Source organism: Dysidea avara, chromosome 4 (genome assembly GCF_963678975.1).
Source record: "Dysidea avara chromosome 4, odDysAvar1.4, whole genome shotgun sequence".
NCBI classification, from domain to species: Eukaryota; Metazoa; Porifera; class Demospongiae; order Dictyoceratida; family Dysideidae; genus Dysidea; species Dysidea avara.
The window spans coordinates 41,682,855-41,701,573 of NC_089275.1; the positions used below are offsets into that span (position 1 = coordinate 41,682,855).

The window sequence follows — 18,719 nt, forward strand, 5'->3', positions numbered from 1 at the left end:
TGCCATGTCTGGGAATTTTGCAATGTCTGGTTTACGGAATAGAGAGGTGTCCGCTATTGAGGGGGCATCAATACACACAGGTATTGGAAGATGCATTTAGGACTTCATTAATTGTCCGTTATAAAGAGGCTGTCCGTACCATTCTGGGGTGTCCATTAAGAGAGGTTCCACTGTACTGCAGTATGTAAAATGCACACATCATGGACTTACCTTTGTCCTCCTTTGTGTCCATTTCTTTTTGCTGACTGCCCAAGGTGTCAATTAGAGGTAGCATGATGCATGGCTTCACGTTTGTAAACGGGAATCGTCCTTATTTTCCATGGTGATTGGATTGATTGCAGAGGCGTTCTTCATTTGTAATGCTGTGTAACGAGCTAAAAATAGGAAAATAGGTGACAGCAAAGTGTAATGGCGATGTCACTTTCCGAGTCAGTAATGGATATTTGGGGCATGCAAATCATCCGTATTTTTCGTGGTGGCTAGATTGATTGCAGAGGCACTTTTCTTGCTGTTCTTTGTTTGTAGCACTTTGTAACAGGTTGAACATAGCTGAAAGCGAAGTGTAACAGCCACGTCACTTTCAAGTCAGTAATTGATAGTTGAGGCGTGCAAATTGTCCATATTTTCGTGATGGCTGGATTGAGAGAGGCGCTTCTCCCGCTTTGTAATGAGTTAAACATAGCTGAAAGCGAAACGTAATGGCCACTTCACTTTTGAGTCAATTAATAATTGATAGCTGTGGCACAGGTTTAGATGAAACATTAACTCTGGCGCCATCCTTTCTTTTGATGTGGTAATCGTATGCGCAGGTTCATCATTCATAATAATGTTACCAAAAAAGTAAACAAACGAGTTTAAGGAAAAGTTAGGAATTTTAAGTTCGATAGGGATCATAGAAAAAAAAAAGTAGGCAAACAAGGGAGGTTGCCTACACAGTAACACCAGTCCTGCCGATATACTAGTTGACATTTAATCCCTAATTCAGTCATGGGTATAGACTGAAGTGTGTTTATATTTTGCCAAAAGTAATTTCTAGAATGGGTTTCTAAAACAACCGTCCAATATAGAATTGTTGGATTAGTACATGAAAATTGTAACTTTGGTATGGTGGGATGTTAGACAGAATGGTGAGATATTAGTGTAGAGATCAAGAAGTAAGATTCAATTTTAGCTCAGACACTGATCTTTTCCCCTTATACTCCATCAGAACTTTATCGAATTCTTTATTAGAGTACGTAGTTGACTCTTCAGTTATTTTGGTAGACCTTTCATTTTAAAGCATTATGTACCAGAGGTTTCTCCAGCAAAAGAAAATGGTGCAGTAAACTGTCACTTTGTTTCCAACATCAAAGTAATTTTATGCTTTCTTTTTACGACATCAAAAGGAATTTTGAAGTAGAGTGGTGCTTTGCCACACTATTACTCTTAAGGGAAGATTTTGTGTATATCCTAAAATACGATTTTGACTTCTCATTTGATTTTTTTTACATCTTCTTTCCACCTATGCTTATGGTATGATTACACCTTTGATTCTAGTTAGCACCAGTAGAAAGAATTGAGGGGAGCTTATTAGTTTATAAGCATTCTATAAATACCCCAGAAATGTGTCTCTGGATTGTACACTTACACCATTGGGAAATAACTCTCAAACAAGTTTGGAAAATGTATACGAGTATGAATGTAGAATAATAACTACTGGCTATACAGAAACTCCATATGGAGACCATTTCTTGATTTCCATTTTTAGAATTACAAGATGTCTACAGTGAGTCATCAATCGCTCAAGACATCATCAGTGATCAAGATGGTAGACATGCACACTGGTGGTATGTCAGTACGCATTGCAGTCTCTGGTTATCCTGAAATTATTGGTGACACAATGCTTGACAAACTACGCTATGTCAAAGTGAACATTGATCACCTCAGAAAGTCATTGATGCTGGAACCTTGTGGTCACAGGGGTATGTTTGGAGTCACACCAGTAAACAGTGACATCAAGGAAGCTGATATGGCAGTATTGTTTATGCACAGCAGAAGTGATGGTTGTTAAGATGAAATCCTTTAGCCACTGTTTGTGTTATTTTCCAGGCTATATTACCATGTGTGGTAATGCTACCATATCCACATGCAGATATGCTGTGGATCATGGTATAGTGAAGGGAGTATCACCAGAAACTACTGTAAAGATACAGTGTCCATGTGGTCTGGTTACTGCACATGTGGAGTATCAGGATGGGAAGGCTGGAACTGTTAGATTTGAGAGTGTACCATGTTTTGTATTTGCTACAGATCAGAAGATTACTTTGGGTGTGTGTGTGTGTGTGTGTGTGTGTGTGTGTGTGTGTGTGTGTGTGTGTGTGTGTGTGTGTGTGTGTGTGTGTGTGTGTGTGTGTGTGTTGTACAATTGATGTACATTATTATGTATGGTGTGTGCATGTGGGTGCACTAGTAGGAGGACCTGGTATTAACCAGAGAAGCAATTATCAATTATCTTTATCTCATGTACTGAGAATACAGTTTTAGCGAGACTTCATGTTCTCGGCTGTAATCTATGAAACATCTAGACAATAGGTCTTGCACCCAGAATGATTTACTAACACTGACCTAAGTATAGTAGATAGTCCGGTTAACTGGAAAGGAATGATCACACCCATAATAATTTTTATAGCAGCCAAAGGACGTGTTTGTGTGTGTGTTTGTACATGTAATGATTAATCTAATCCAAAACAGCCAAGCTGTAAAAAAAGTGTGCGGCCCTCAAAAAGGCTATGGTGAAAAAAGATGTGAAATCCAAGGTGGTGGCCAAGAAATGGCTGTGATGGTAGGTTAATGGTAAAAATTTTAATAACGACAATTCAGGTGAATTTTTGTGCCGCTTGGTCTTGGCAAAAAATTCACCTAAATTGCCATTATTAAAATTTTTACATTAACCTACCATCACAGCCATTTCTTGGCCGCCACCTTGGATTTCACATCTTTTTTCACCATAGCCTTTTTGAGGGCCGCACACTTTTTTTTACAGCTTGGCTGTTTTTGATTAGATTTTCACTTCTTTTTGTATTTGTATACCCCAAGGCCGGCCTATGGCCGGCTTTGGGACTTTTCTAACCTATCTTTTTTTCTTTACCACAGGAAGAAGAAAAGATGAAGCAGATGTACTTTAAATATTTCTGATTTTATCAGTAAATGTACTAATTATATATATAATACATATATTTATTACAGAACTCTCCATGGTGGTTTCTTTGTAACTGAACACTCTACAAAGTGACTTCTTGCTGCTCTCTCTACAGGGTGAATTGTTTGTAGCTGAACAATCTACAAGGTAACTTCTTCTAACTGATCTTTCTACAGGGCAATTTGTTTGTGGCTGAATTTTCTACAGGGTGATTTCTTTGCAGCTGAACTCTCTACATGATGGTTTCTTTGTAACTGAACTCTCTACAAGGTAATTTCTTCTAGCTGATCTCTCTATAGGGAGATTTGTTTGTAGCTAAACTCTCTACAGGTGATTTGTTTGCAGCTGAACTCGCTACATGATGGTTTCTTTGTAGCTCAACTCTCTACAAGGTAACTGATGTCTCTACAAGGTCACTAGTTTGTAGCTGAACTCTCTACATGATGGTTTCTTTGTAGCTGAACTCTCCACAAGGTAAATTCTTCTAGCTGATCTTTCTACAGGGTGATTTGTTTGTAGCTGAACTCTCTACAAAGAAACTTCTTCTAGCTGATCTTTCTACAGGAAGATTTTTTTGTAGCTGAACTCTATACAGGTGATTTGTTTGCAGCTGAACTCGCTACATGATGGTTTCTTTGTAGCTGAACTCTCTACAAGGTAACTGATGTCTCTACAAGGTCACTAGTTTGTAGCTGAACTCTCTACATGGTGGTTTCTTTGTAACTGAACTCTCTACAAGGTAACTTCTTCTAGCTGATCTCTCTACAGGGAGATTTGTTTGTAGCTGAACTCTCTACAGGTGATTTGTTTGCAGCTGAACTCTCTACATGATAGTTCTTTGTAGCTGAACTCTCTACAAGGTGACTTCTTCTAGCTAACCTTTCTACAGAGAGATTTGTTTGTACCTGAACTCTCTACAGGTGATTTGTTTGCAGCTGAACTCTCTACATGATGGTTTCTTTTGTAGCTGAACTCTCTACAAGGTAACTTCTTCTAGCTGATCTCTCTACAGGGAGATTTGTTTGTAGCTGAACTCTCTATATGATGGTTTCTTTGTAGCTGAACTCTCCACAAGGTAACTTCTTCTAGCTGATCTTTCTACAGGGTGATTTGTTTGTAGCTGAACTCTCTACAAGGAAACTTCTTCTAGCTGATCTCTCTACAGGGAGATTTGTTTGTAACTGAACTCTCTACAGGTGATTTGTTTGCAGCTGAACTCTCTACGTGATGGTTTCTTTGTAGCTGAACTCTCTACAAGGTAACTGATGTCTCTACAAGGTCACTAGTTTGTAGCTGAACTCTCTACATGGTGGTTTCTTTGTAACTGAACTCTCTACAAGGTGACTTCTTCTAGCTAATCTTTCTAGAGGGTGATTTGTTTGTAGCTGAACTCTCTACAGGTGATTTGTTTGCAGCTGAACTCTCTACATGATGGTTTCTTTTGTAGCTGAACTCTCTACAAGGTAACTTCTTCTAGTTGATCTCTCTACAGGGAGACTTGTTTGTAGCTGAACTCTCTACAGGGTGATTTTTTTTGTAGCTGAACTTTCTACATACAAAGTGACTTGTTCTCTCTACAGGATGACTTGTTTCTAGCTGATCTCTCTGCAGGGTGACTTGTTTCTAGCTGAACTCTACCGGGTGATCTGTTCGTAGCTGAACTCTCTACAGGATGATTTGCTTACAGCTGAACTATTTACATGGTGGTTTCTTTGCAGCTGAATTCTCTACAAGGTGACTTCTTCTAACTGAACTCTCTATAGGGCGATCTTCTCGTAGCTGAACTCTCTGCAGGGTGATTCGTTTGCAGCTGAACTTTCTACATGATGGTTTGTTCATAGCTGAACACTCTACAAGGTAACCTCTTCTAGCTGATCTCTTTACAGGATAACTTGTTTCTAGCTGAACTCTCTACAGGGTGATTTGTTAGTAGCTAAACTCTCTACAATTCGATTTGTTTGCAGCTGAACTCTCTACATGGTTGTTTCTTTGTAGCTGAACTCTCTACAAGGTAGCTTCTTCTAGCTGATCTCTCTACAGGATGACTTGTTTCTAGCTGAACTCTCTACAAGGTGATCCTTTCGTAGCTGAACTCACTACAGGGTGATTTGTTTGCAGCCAAACTCTCTACGTGATGGTTTGTTTGTAGCTGAACTCTCTACAAGGTAACTTCTTCTAGTTGATTTCTCTACAGGGTGACTTGTTTCTAGCTGATCTCTCTACAGGGTGATTTGTTTGTAGCTGAACTCTGTACAGTTTGATTTGTTTGCAGCTGAACTTTCTACATGGTTGTTTCTTTGTAGCTGAACTCTCTATAAGGTAACTTCTTCTAGTTGATCTCACTACAGGATGACTTGTTTCTAACTGAACTCTTGACAGGATGATCTGTTCATAGCTGAATTCTCTACATGGTAGCTTCTTTGTAGCTAAACTCTTTACAAGGTGACTTCTTCTAGCTGATCTCTCTATAGGGTGATTTGTTTGTAGCTGAACTATCTGCAGGGTGATTTGAACTCTCTACAAGGTGATGTTTTCTAGTTGATCTCTCTACTCAGTCTGGATGACTTGTTTCTAGCTGAACTCTCTACAGTGTGATCTGTTAAGTTTCTACCTGATCTCTCTATAAAATTATATCTTGTTTGTATAGCTGAACTCTTTTACATGGTGGTTTTTTGATTGGTTGCTGAACTCTCTCTCCATGGTGACTTGTTTGTACTACAGAGTAACTTGTTTGTAGTTGAACTCTCTACAGAGTGACTTACTTGTAGCTGAACATTGCATAAAGTAACTTGCTTGTAGCTGATCTAGATGAACTCTCTACTAGGTAGCTTTTTTGTAGCTGAATCCTTTACGCAGTGACTTGTTTGTAGCTGAATTCTCTACAGAGTGACTTGTTGTAGCTGAATTCTCTACAAGGTGACTTGTTTATAGTTGAATTCTCTTCAGTGTGACTTATAATGTTCTGAATCTCTACAGCAACATATTTGTAGCTGTACTCTCTACAGGATGACTTGCTTGTAGCTGAATTGTCTATAAGATTAACTGTTTGTAGCTGAACTCCCTACAGAATAACTTGCAATGCCATATAATTCTATAATGGAGTAAGTTATAAACGTAGCTGAATGCTTTATTAGGGTGACTGTTCTATTAGATCTCACATATGCTACACGTAGTTGGCTTTGGAATCATAACTCAGTGGTTTGTAATCCGATTCTTCTGTACTACTGCAAGGACTTTCTATGATAATTATTCCAGCTACACACCGATTTTCAGTTCACTGTTCTAAGCGGTTTGCCTGGTAGGTGTGAAAACTAATAGTTTTTTATTCATAAAAATCGATCTCGTAATTGTGACATAGGTTGGGTTTTGTGTCATATCTCGATTGCCTTTAACTGGATTCCTTTCAAACCACAAAAAGGCACTCCTACGATAGTTACTCCATCTATATAGCAATTTTGAGCTCATTCCTTCAAGCGGTTTACCCTGTGGGTGTGACAGACCTTCGACCTTATTTTACGCAAATAATCGGTCATAACTACGTGAATGTTCAGCGGATTCCTACCAAACTTGGTACTGAGATTCGCCTTAATGAGCCCTTTAAGTGTGCCAAATTTCAGCCCGATCCAAGCACGCATTCATGTTTTATTGCGGATTTTGCAAAGTGTGCAAAAAGAAGAAGTAGAAGAAGAAAAAAACGAAGAAAAAAAACCCAAACTTTGGCCGCTCGTATCTCGGAAATGGCTGGAGCGACTTTCTTCAAATTTGGTATGTGGACTCCCCTACCTAGCCGGCATTTCTGTAGCAACTTTGGGTTCAATAGGATAAGGAATCACGGAGCTACAAAGGTGTGAAAATCGCGTTTACTTTCTTCCTGTAAATATACTCACGGTGTGGCGCGCTGGCTTCTTGGGACGCACAACACACTACCGTGTGTCTTGATATCTTGAAAAGTGCTAGTTGGGGACAATGCACTATACCATCATGAAAATTAGCTTGCAAATCATTTTTAGTATCTGTTTAATACATCATCATCCAGTTGCAATGGATTGTTATTCCCATGGAACTAGAAGGACCTTGTTTGCTAAATGCTATTATATCCAGGTGAATAAAGTATCCTTACTGTGTATAGCAGCACCTGCATGTATGCACGTTTGCTTCAATAGTCAATATAGCAGTTGCATGGTGTTTTTACAGAAGGATATGGAGAGATATGTTATGACATCTGTTATGGTGGCAACTTTGTTGTTTATACTGATGCTAGCCAGTTAGTTTGGATGTCAAGTCATTCTCTAGTAGTGATATAGCCATTGCAGCCATGACGTTGAGAAGAGTAGTGATATCTAATGTCACTCTGACATACCCTGCAGTTGATGCAAGAGCTTCTCTTTTTGGTGTGATGTTCTACTGTGGTCCACTGATTTCTTCTGGTGATATCACAGAAATCATGATCTTTGGTAATAGTGCACAGGTTAGCGACCAACACAGGTTACACAGAATATTTTGTAGTAAAATTAGCATGCAAGTATTTATTGTAGGCATTTTCAAATGTTAGGCACTAATTTTACTTATGTATCTGGAGATAGGGAGACTACAGTAGGTATAGTGGGAATGATTGGTTGAATTTCAGACACACTAACTATTTATTTATTTATTATTTCATCAATAATGTACAAACTCAACATGAGTATCATGTACATATTACAATAATTACAGTTGAACTATTTTATGTATCGATTGCAAAATGGGACCCAGTCTGGGAAAACTGGTCTTATTGCTTATTGAAAAGTATAGTTAATGTGTTGTAGCTCGCCAATAGTTAAAGCTATGAGCACCAAATTTCGCATGTTTTACAACAATTCCTTACCTTCCAGAGCATCCACTGTACAAGTAGCCAACGGCTAATTTTCTGCCGTTTTAGATAATTTTTAAACCAGGGTTGACTGCATCAGGTGAGCTCCAAAAGGGGTGGGTGGTGGAAGGACAAGACTCAAGAGGCTGTTAAGAGGAATGCATAGGGATGAATCGGACCAAGTTATAGACCATTTAAGTCTCAAAACTGGCTTAAATGAAAGGAAATTTACAGCACAGGTCTTTATTCAATACCACAGAGCTGTACAGCCACATACAGCCATCCCCAGACTTACTAGAGCTCTTAAGGCCCCAGACCGCATGTATGGATCACCACTGTGCTTGGGAAAAGTAGCCAACAAAAGCAGACCATTCAAGTCTAGCTGATTTTGATTATGAAATTTGATAGTTTATTCATGTAGCTTTGTGGTCTTGGTGAAAAATCAGATCTGCTGTCATGGGCGACGAGACCGGTTTTCCGAGAATGATGATGTAGTCTGTCTTTGAAAATTTAAATGTCAGGTGATAAAACAATGTCCATTGGTAAAGCATTCCAGAGTACTATAGACGAGGAAAAAATGCCAGTTTGTATGTTTGTAATCTGTGAGTACAGTGGCTGCGTAATGGATAAGGTGGTATGGATTGGATTAAAATACTGTGGGTTGGAATATGAAATTATATTATTTACAATTTTGTATAGAGTTATTAGCTTAGCTTTCAGTGAAGGCTCTCAAACATATGAGTGACACTGAAAAAGTCATTTAAGACAAATCTAGCCATACGTTGTTGAACTGATTTGAGTTTGAGATTGTCCTGAGATGTGTGGGGTGTAACAATGTAGGCAACTCTGCAAACGTATAATACTAGCCCAAATATACAACATTTATTATATAACAATGTAGTCACTTCGTACATCAAAAGCAAAGACATCCATAATCAACATTGGGGTGAAAGGATGTGGTCTGTGCCCACGCACATACCTATGTCCAGTCCCATACATGTATACGGTAATATAGTAAGGGTTGATAGTCAGTTCATAGTCACCTGAGCCCTCGTTTTCTTGTTAATAACTCTTGTTACATGAGCCAGCTGTGCAAACAATTAGTGAAGCCCTTTAAATGCTGGAACTGTTAATCAAAAAAGCACTTCAATACAAGCAAGAACAAGTGAGTTATGAGGCTTTTAAATATCCGTTGGACATTCAGGCAGTGTGAAAACATGTTTATAGCATAAAAACACACTTATTTAGTACAAAACCATAAAGGGTGAACACATATTCATCTCTTTGATATTATGAAATATTTGGCAGTGGCTCAGGTGAACTATACATAGCTGTGTATGGTCTTTGACTGTAATGTATATTATTTTTAGTTCAGTAGCAACAAAATTACTTGTACACTTTCAGTGCACTAGCTCTTCTAAAGCAAATGATGAGAATTTAGGCTGTGGGCCTAACCTTGCATGACCAAAGCTTAGCACGTGTTATAAAAGTTTGAAACAAGAGGCAGCTTTCACAGGCTCATTTACATAATTATAATTTCTGTTGGTGTCAGTAGTGTTACTACATTTCATAGTTTACTCTTACCTGTATTTTAGATTGATTGTAGTCCTTGTGGTTCAGGTTGTAGTGGCTTACTATCCCTGCTTCACCACAAGGGACTGATCAAGGAGGAAGAATCAAGGAAATTTGTTAATGGCAAAACTCAGACAGTTTTTAATGGGAAGGTAGTGAAGCAGGCAAAAGTAAAGGATACTCCAGCAGTGATTGTGGAAGGGTTACTACACTGGAGAGTGTACATTCTATTGTGAACAAGATGACCCTCAACCTTCATTCCTTGTCGAGTAACTGTATTCTCAAATATTTATGTCATGCAAGCACAGTGTTTTATGTGTTTTATTTGTTTTATTATTATTATTACTAGGACCGCGTCACATACAACCAAGTACATACACCAACGTTGCAACCTACCCATTGGGCAAGTATAAACAGTGCCATAGGAAACACTCAGAGCAGTGTGCGTGTACCTGTGGAAATGATACATATGCATACGTACTCAGGCAAGGAAGTTTAACTGGCATCAGAAAACCACAATACTTTAAAACACAACCTACACAAAAAACCAAGTTAAGTTAGCTATATCAAAAAGAGAATGTACAAAATAGCTAATTATATAAATTATTAAAATTAGCTGTCCTATATTGAGTCTGAATAGAGATCTATGTGTGTGTAACATGCTGACTTGTTTGTCTCTTGTTTATTTACTTTTTTCAGCAATCTTTATTCCCATGTTATTTATATTTTTACACTAGTAGATATAAGTACGTATTAATATTTTGTGTGTCTGACCATAGGCCTAAATATTTTATTATGCTATTGTAAAAAACCATACAAGTTTCCTTTCAATTTCCAAATATGTTGCTAGTCAATTTATATGTACTAATTACTTTTAAAAACCGAAATACTTAATCATCAGTAACCAGAGTTGGAGTAGTTACTTTCGAAAAGTAACTAGCTACTAGTTACTTTTATCCCATGTAACTCAGTTACAGTTCAGTACTTTTTAAAAGGTAACTAAGTATCTAGTTACTTTCATAATATAAATTATGTTTGTTTGGTAACTTTTGTAAAATAATTTCATGATTATTTTGCTCAGATATGCATCAACAAGGGAAGAAGAGAACATGCAATGTGTATGTGCACTGATAATGTGGCCATTTCAGCTCATTTCAACTATTGCTATATATATGTACTGCATGTTACTCAGTACACAGAATGTGTCTGTAATGTGGCTGTAGCATATATGGCCCAAAAATGAAGTGTTCTTGCTTTAAAGCATAACTACCTATTAGTTACTATGTAGCTATTGTAACTTAGTTACTTTTCAGACAGTTGTAACTATATAGTTACAAAGCAAGCAAACAGTTATATTACTAATTACTGTAGTAAAGTAACTAGTTACCCCCCAACTCTGTCAGTAACTACTACGTACATATAAAATATGCAGTCATAGTGTTGGCGTATAATTTATCAGCAATAATAACAACTATTAACCGCTAGTCCATATTTAAGGAGTGTGGGATAACAGTTTGTATTTTTGAGTAATGTGTGTACTTTTATGGTACGTAATATTAGTCACAACTATATTGACCATGACCGCAGTTGATGAACTGTGTTAGTGGCTTCCAAATGTAGTATATATGTGATATTGATCCATGTCAAAAAGGAAACTTTAGTGAAAAGCTATAATTATGTCTGTATATATCCCAAATTCATTTCAGTCACAACATCACATGTGTACACTACGTAAATACTACCATAGTGCATGTGTGTTTCAGCCCCACATAACTAAACTACAAACCAGTCAACGCATACATGAAACTATTACAGATACTCCTCTGTATATACAAGATATGTACAATGAGACTATGGTACACCTCCATACCCAATTTATGAAGAAGCAATAATGTCACTATAATATATCCCATGGAATTGGCTGTAAAAAGGAGCAAGTCCATGAAATTAATGACTAAAAGAACTGATGGCCACAGGCTGGGGGTGTGATAGTACAGGAATGCTTTTGCCTGATTTTATGGCTTTTGTAAGTGAGCTATATATCATGTCTCAACTTGTGTGTTGTAGGGTTGGATGCCCAAAGCCTTTAGACTTATTGCATGCACAATTATAGAATGTATAATTATTATGATTAAGTTGAAAGTTTAACACACAAACTCTGGGATCATGTACACCTATCAAAACAATTACCATCAGCTGATGGAGCTTGATAACTCCACATGGTTGCATTAAAGTGAACCACATATAGTTTATTAACTGAACTAGTGTAGTGTATGTGTTTAGCAGCATGCTCACTGTTTAACAAACAAGACAGTTTCATAAGCAAAAAGATTTACAGCACACTTGTTATAATTCACTACTCAATCCCAATATGCACAGATACAGTTCATAGTTTAATCACTGAACTAAAAATTACCAGCCACAAGTATGTATATGGTTAGGCACCAGCCTATTATGCTCATAATTATGCTCTAAATTTTTGCCGCAGTTTCAATGTTTTGTTGCTTGTTTCTATGGATAACGATAAACTTTGGCTTATGAACAACTGGTTAAATGTAAAACGTACTCGTTGTGCATTAATAATTTGGCTACATTGTAAACTATAATAACAGTCATGTCAGATAACTACTTAATGCCATATCAGTGGCATCGACTGTTCTATTATTGTAAGTCAATCTTTTTCTGTGGCATGCAGTTTTGCTTACAGTATGACAATTATTCTGCCTACTATGCTAGCATTATGCTTGATGCTTTCAGGTACCTATTATGCTCAAAAGTATGCCAGAATAATAGGCTGGTGCCTATATATGGTGTCTTAAAGTTTATGACTCTGACATCATTTGTTTTAGAAAAATACACACACAACCTCAAATAGTCTCAAATGATTGTGTAGAAAAGGTGAAACAAAACAAGTGCGCTGTAAGCCTGTAAATCTTTTTGTTTGTGATTCATACAGTAAACATGCTATAAATACATGCTTGCACTATTGATAATATACTACCACTCAAACCCAACAGCTAAAGAAGCATTATCTAAATCACCTAACTAAAAATTATCAGCAACAACAGTATATTTGGACTCTGATAAAATGTGCACAAAGCATCCTTAGCACCTCAAATGTCACATATATTATGCGTGAAACACTGTACCATCTGTAGGTAGATAAAATCATAGATATACAAACAAGTACCCGGGATTGGAATCATCCAGTTTTTCATGCCAGATCATTGTTACTGGAAGTAGCAATATCTTCGAATTTGTCACACAGAAGACTAGTTCTGCTCTTGTGAGTAATTCCTAGCACATTAATAATTAGTTGCCGTGCACTATAAGTCTGGTTCCTTCGATAATGGTGGCTACGCATCTGCTAGCTGCATCGAGAGACACACTTACAAACCAGGCCCTACCGCTAATTAACCACCGCTTTTTAAAATTTTATTAGGCTGTTGCTATTGTTCCGGCAGTCACGTGAATAAAAATTAAACTTGCCCAGTGTCCTAACCATTGTGCTACGTGGTTCCCAGCTACCTAACTACCTTTGTTTTTACCTTATATGTCTCCAAGTGGAGTAACTTCTATATAATATATATATGAAGGTGAAGAAGAAACCAAAGCTGAACCCGACCCTACTCCTAACGCTACTTTTCGCGTCTCCTAAAGTTGAATGCTCGGGGCAACCTACTAGATGCATCCCCTAATGTTGAATGCTCAGGGCAACCTACTAGATGCATCCCCTAAAGTTGAATGCTCGAGACAACCTACTAGACGCATTCCCTAAAGTCAAATACTTGGGGCAACCTACTAGACGCGTGCCCTAAAGTTGAATGCTCGGGGCATAGTATACCACTAGTGTGCTTGATAGTGAGAAATCTAGTGGACTGCCGGAACAATAGCCCTGACAAAATATTTCTGGCTGCCAGAACAATAACAACTCCGTATTTGTTAAGGCTTTACAGACAAGTGCTGAAGGTCTGTAGGACACATGGTCCTAGAGCCTGTTTAAAGTTGTTACACTTCACGCAAGGCCTACCACCAACTAAATAAACAATCTGACATATTGACATTTTACAGAAACGTATTGTGAATGGCGTATTTCACTATCCCGCCTTTTTCGAAGTGGGTAACAATGATCCAGAGAATGCGTTTGTATTGAAGTTAATGGGCTCACGTGAGATGATTCCAATCCTGGGTACTAGTCTGTATATCTATGATAAAATACAATGGACATTTGAAGCATCTGACATGCACCATTTAAGATTAGAAAATGTTCACTGTCAGTTTTATAACTATAAACTACAAGGAGTGTGTCAGATGCTAATACAATTATGAGTAGGCTTAAGTCTATTATGCTCCAAAATCTTCCTATTATTCTTTCTGGCACTTCTTTTTTTATTCACCTATTATGCTCAAATTTATTCCTGAGTCTACCTATTATTCTTAATTCATTCCCAAATATGTGTGCCAAATTAGTATTTTTGTTAGGGTTTTTAAACAGGTGACTACTCTATTAGAATTATGGACTCGAAGTTGACTGCTCTATTAGAGTAAGTGACTGCTCTATTAGAGTATCTCGATCGTTTTCACCGTTTTTATGTTTGCACTGTTTTGGTAGTAAATCTAAAAGATTTTTACACTGCACCACAATAAAAACTTATAATTTTGTACCAATTATTCTTAGAATTCATCCGATTATTCCGGAATATTCCCCAATGCTTTTCAGTACCTATTATTCCCGAAATTATTCCGGCATAATAGACGCATGCCCGAGGGGTCCGCCACGACCTTAAAATCCTGTACGAGATTCCGAATCCCACGAAATTTCAGGCAAGATTCCGGATTCCAAGAAATATTTAAATTACTGAAATCCAATTAACAAAATTAAAATCCTGTACTCAAACAAAATTAATGACACGCTAGCCCTACAGCAATGCGTGGAAAGGTAATAGCTACCTCGAGCTACTCTCTTGGATAGACGATCAGTGCCTCGGGCACTCTCCTCGAATGCCGGCGAGCTCAGACAATGCTGCTCAACTTAGTGTTCAACTCGCACCTAACTCGGCACCTAAACTTCATTAGCTACTCATTGTAGACTTCGCTGTACCTGGGATAGGCTCTGGATTCGCCTTGTGGTTCGCTGTTAATCGGAGACACAACTACAGACTCGGGAAAACTCGAGACTCGACTATTCAGCAGTTCGACTCTACACTCGTGCTCTGTTGAATCCATAAAAGCTCTTAAACACCTATATAGACACAGTAAGTTTAAAGCGAAGCGAAATTAACAGCTCAAGGCAAGTTATAACAGGCCAACAAGCTTATAGCTGCATCTCAAGCTGCATACCACGAGTTGCACGCTATTAGAATATCCGGAATTATTCGGAAATTCACGGACTTTAATCAACCAAAAGATTCCAGATTCCAAGGCAAGATTCCAGATTTTGTGCGAGATTCCGAGGGATTCCAAATGACTTGTACGGGATTCCAGCCCGTGACGGACCCCTCGCGCATGCCTAATTATGAGATAATAATGAGTAAATCAAACATGGATGATTTTCTTCTTTCTTTATCAATTTCTGTCATCGTCAGTTTATAGAGATTGAAAATGTAAAGCATAATCGTACTCCAATATGTGTAGTAGATGTCGGTTTTCTGGTCGGTATAATTGGATAAGAATGCATATGTATACATAAAGATAAATAATTTTATACAAACATTACCACTGGAGATTTTGTCTATGAAAATCCAATGAAAAAAAGTTCACCCTGTGAAAAGTAAAGTTTTCATTGGGTGGCACCAATGAAATTTTATTTTCATAACATTATCATAGGAAAATTTAATGAAAAACCAATGAAAAATTATCAATGAAAATTGCATGAAAAGCAGTTTCACAGACTTTTCAGTGGTAAATTTTTATTGGGTTTTCATTAAATTTTCCTATGTAAATGCTATGAAAATAAAATTTCAATTGTTCCACCCAATGAAAACTTTACTTTTCACAGGGTGAACATTTTTTTCATTGGATTTTCATGGACAAAATCTCCAGTAGTGTATGATGTACCTGATTGCATGGAAATGATTATATTTGCTGTCATAATTTATATATAAGAAATGGGTGTTTTTACCTTTTTATTACAGCAGAATTGGCCACCTTGAATGGTACCAACCGATTCTTGGGTATCATGGACTATAATGGAAGATCATGAAATGATTATATATAGCTCTGTTAATGTTGTTACTATCTAATCAAAAACAGCCAAGCTGTAAAAAAAGTGCGGCCCCAAAAATGCCATGGTGAAAAAAGATGTGAAATCCAAGGTGGCGGCCAAGAAATGGCTGTGATGGTAGGTTAATGGTTACATTTTAATAACAACAATTCAGGTGAATTTGGTGCCAAGACCAAGCGGCACAAAATTCACCTGAATTGTCGTTATTAAAATGTAACCATTAACCTACCATCACAGCCATTTCTTGGCCGCCACCTTGGATTTCACATCTTTTTTCACCATGGCCTTTTTGGGGCCGCACCTTTTTTTACAGCTTGGCTGTTTTTGATTAGATATCACTTCTTTTTGTATTTGTATACTGCAAAGTCGGCCTATGGCTGGCTTTGGGGCTTTTTTAACCCATGTGTTTTTTTCTTTACTACAGGAAGAAGAAAAGAACTTAAAGAAGAATTTTAGTACTTCAATTATTTTTGATTTTATTAGTAATTCTACAAATTATATACATATATTTATTACATGCCCATTATGCCCCACAGGATATTTTTTTGCAGCTGATCTCTCTACTGGGTGACTTGAAATGTAGCTGAACTATATACAGGATGGTTTCTTTGTAGCTGAACTCTCTACAAGGTAACCTCTTCTAGCTGGTTTCTCTAAAGGGTATTTTGTTTCTAGCTGAACTCTCTACAGGTGATTTGTTTGCAGCTAAACTCTCTACATGGTGGTGTCTTTGTAGCCGAACTCTCTACATGATGGTTTCTTTGTAGCTGAACTCTCTATAAGGTGACTTCGTCTAGCTGAACTCTCTACATGATGGTTTCTTTGTAGCTGAACTCTCTGCAGGGTGATTTGTTTGCAGCTGAACTGTCTACATGATGGTTTCTTTGTAGCTGAACTCTCTACAAGGTGACTTCGTCCAGCTGATCTCTCTACGGGGTGATTTGTTTCTAGCTGAACTCTCTACAGGTGATTTGTTTGCAGCTAAACTCTCTACATGGTGGTTTCTTTGTAGCTGAACTCCCTACATGATGGTTTCTTTGTAGCTGAACTCTCTACAAGGTAACTTCTTCTAGCTGATCTCTCTACAGAGAGATTTGTTTGTAGCTGAACTCTCTACAAGGTAACTTCTTCTAGCTGATCTTTCTACTGGGTGATTTGTTTGCAGCTGAACTCTCTACATGGTGGTTTCTTTGTTGCTGAACTCCCTACAAGGTGAATTCTTCTACCTGATCTCTCTACAGGGTAATTTGTTTGTAACTGAACTCTGTACAAGTGCGTTTTTGTGGGTGATCTCACTGCAGGTTGATTTGTTTGTAGCTGAACTCACTAAAGGGTGATTTTGCTTGTAGCTGAACTCCTTGCATTGTATCTAGGTTCTAGCTGATCTCTCTACAGGGTGATTTGTTTGTAGCTGATCTCTCTACAAGTTGATTTGTGTGTAGCTGATCAATCTGCAGGTTGATTAATTTGCAGCCGATCTCTCTACAAGGTAATTTGTTTGTAGCTGAACTGTCTATAAAGTGATTTATTTGTAGCTGATCTCTCTGCAGGTTGATTTGTTTTAGCTGAACTCTCTACAGGGTGATTTACTTGTAGCTGAACTCCTTACTTTGTGTCTAGTTTGAAGCTGATCTCTCTACAGGGTGATTTGTTTGTAGCTGAACTCCTTACATTGTGTGTAGTTTCTAGCTGATCTCTCTACAGGGTGATTTGTTTGTAGCTGATCTCTATACAAGTTGATTTGTGTGTAGCTGATCTCTCTGCAGGGTGATTTGTTTGTAGCCGATCTCTCTACAAGGTAATTTGTTTGTAGCTGAACTATCTATAAGGTGATTTGTATGTAGCTAATCTCTCTGCAGATTGATTTGTTTTAGCTGAACTCTGATTTGTTTTTAGCTTATCTCAGGTTGATTTGTGTGTAACTGATCTCTCCACAAGCTGATTTGTTTGTAGCTGATCACTCTGCAGGTTGATTTGTTTCTAGATGATCTCTCTACAGGTTGATTTGTTTGTTGCTGATCGCTCTAAAGGTTGATTTGTTTGTAGCTGAACTCTCTGCAAAATGTTTTGTTTGTAGTTGATCTCTCTACAAGGTGATTTTTTGTAGCTGACCTCTCTTCAGGGTGATTTGTTTCTAGCTGATATCTCTACAGGGTGGTTTTTTGTAGCTGACCTCTCTTCAGGGTGATTTGTTTCTAGCTGATCGCTCTACAGGTTGGTTTGTTTGTAGCTGAACTCTCTACAGGGTGATTTGCTTGTAGCTGAACTCCTTAGTAATTTTACATTGTGTCTAGTTTCTAGCTGATCTCTCTACAGGGTGATTTGTTTGTAGCTGATCTCTCTACAAGTTGATTTGTGTGTAGCTGATCTCTCAGCAGGTTGATTTGTTGGTAGCCGATCTCTCTATAGGGTAATTTGTTTGTAGCTGAACTCTCTATAAGGTGATTTGTTTGTAGTTGATTTCTCTGCAGATTGATTTGTTTTAGCTGAACTCTCTACAGGTTGATTTGTTTGTAGCCGATCTCTCTACAGGGCAATTTGTTTGTAGCTGATCTCTCTACAGGGTGATTTTTTTGTAGCTGACCTCTCTTTAGGGTGATTTATTTCTAGCTGATCTCTCTACAGGGTGATTCTTTGTAGCTGACCTCTCTTCAGGGTGATTTGTTTCTAGCTGATTGCTCTACAGGTTGATTTGTTTGTAGATGAACTCTCTACAGGGTAATTTGCTTGTAGCTGAACTCCTTACTTTGTGTCTAGTTTGTAGCTGATCTCTCTACAGGGTGATTTGTTTGTAGCTGAACTCCTTACATTGTGTCTAGTTTCTAGCTGATCTCTCTACAGGGTAATTTGTTTGTAGCTGATCTCTCTACAAGTTGATTTGTGTGTATATAGCTGAT

The 18,719-nt window shown here is 37.8% G+C and overlaps 1 protein-coding gene across 1 annotated transcript in view; it reads left to right on the forward strand.

Annotated features, from left to right (window-relative positions):
• The first annotated feature begins 2,057 nt into the window (after nucleotides 1-2,057).
• LOC136252197 (trans-L-3-hydroxyproline dehydratase-like) overlaps nucleotides 2,058-18,719 on the forward strand; it is a 53,410-nt gene continuing 36,748 nt past the window's right edge. The window contains exon 1 of the mRNA XM_066044589.1: nucleotides 2,058-2,307. Within this exon, the coding sequence (XP_065900661.1) occupies nucleotides 2,100-2,307 (208 nt within the window). The 5' untranslated portion in view covers nucleotides 2,058-2,099. The remainder of the gene's footprint in view (nucleotides 2,308-18,719) is intronic.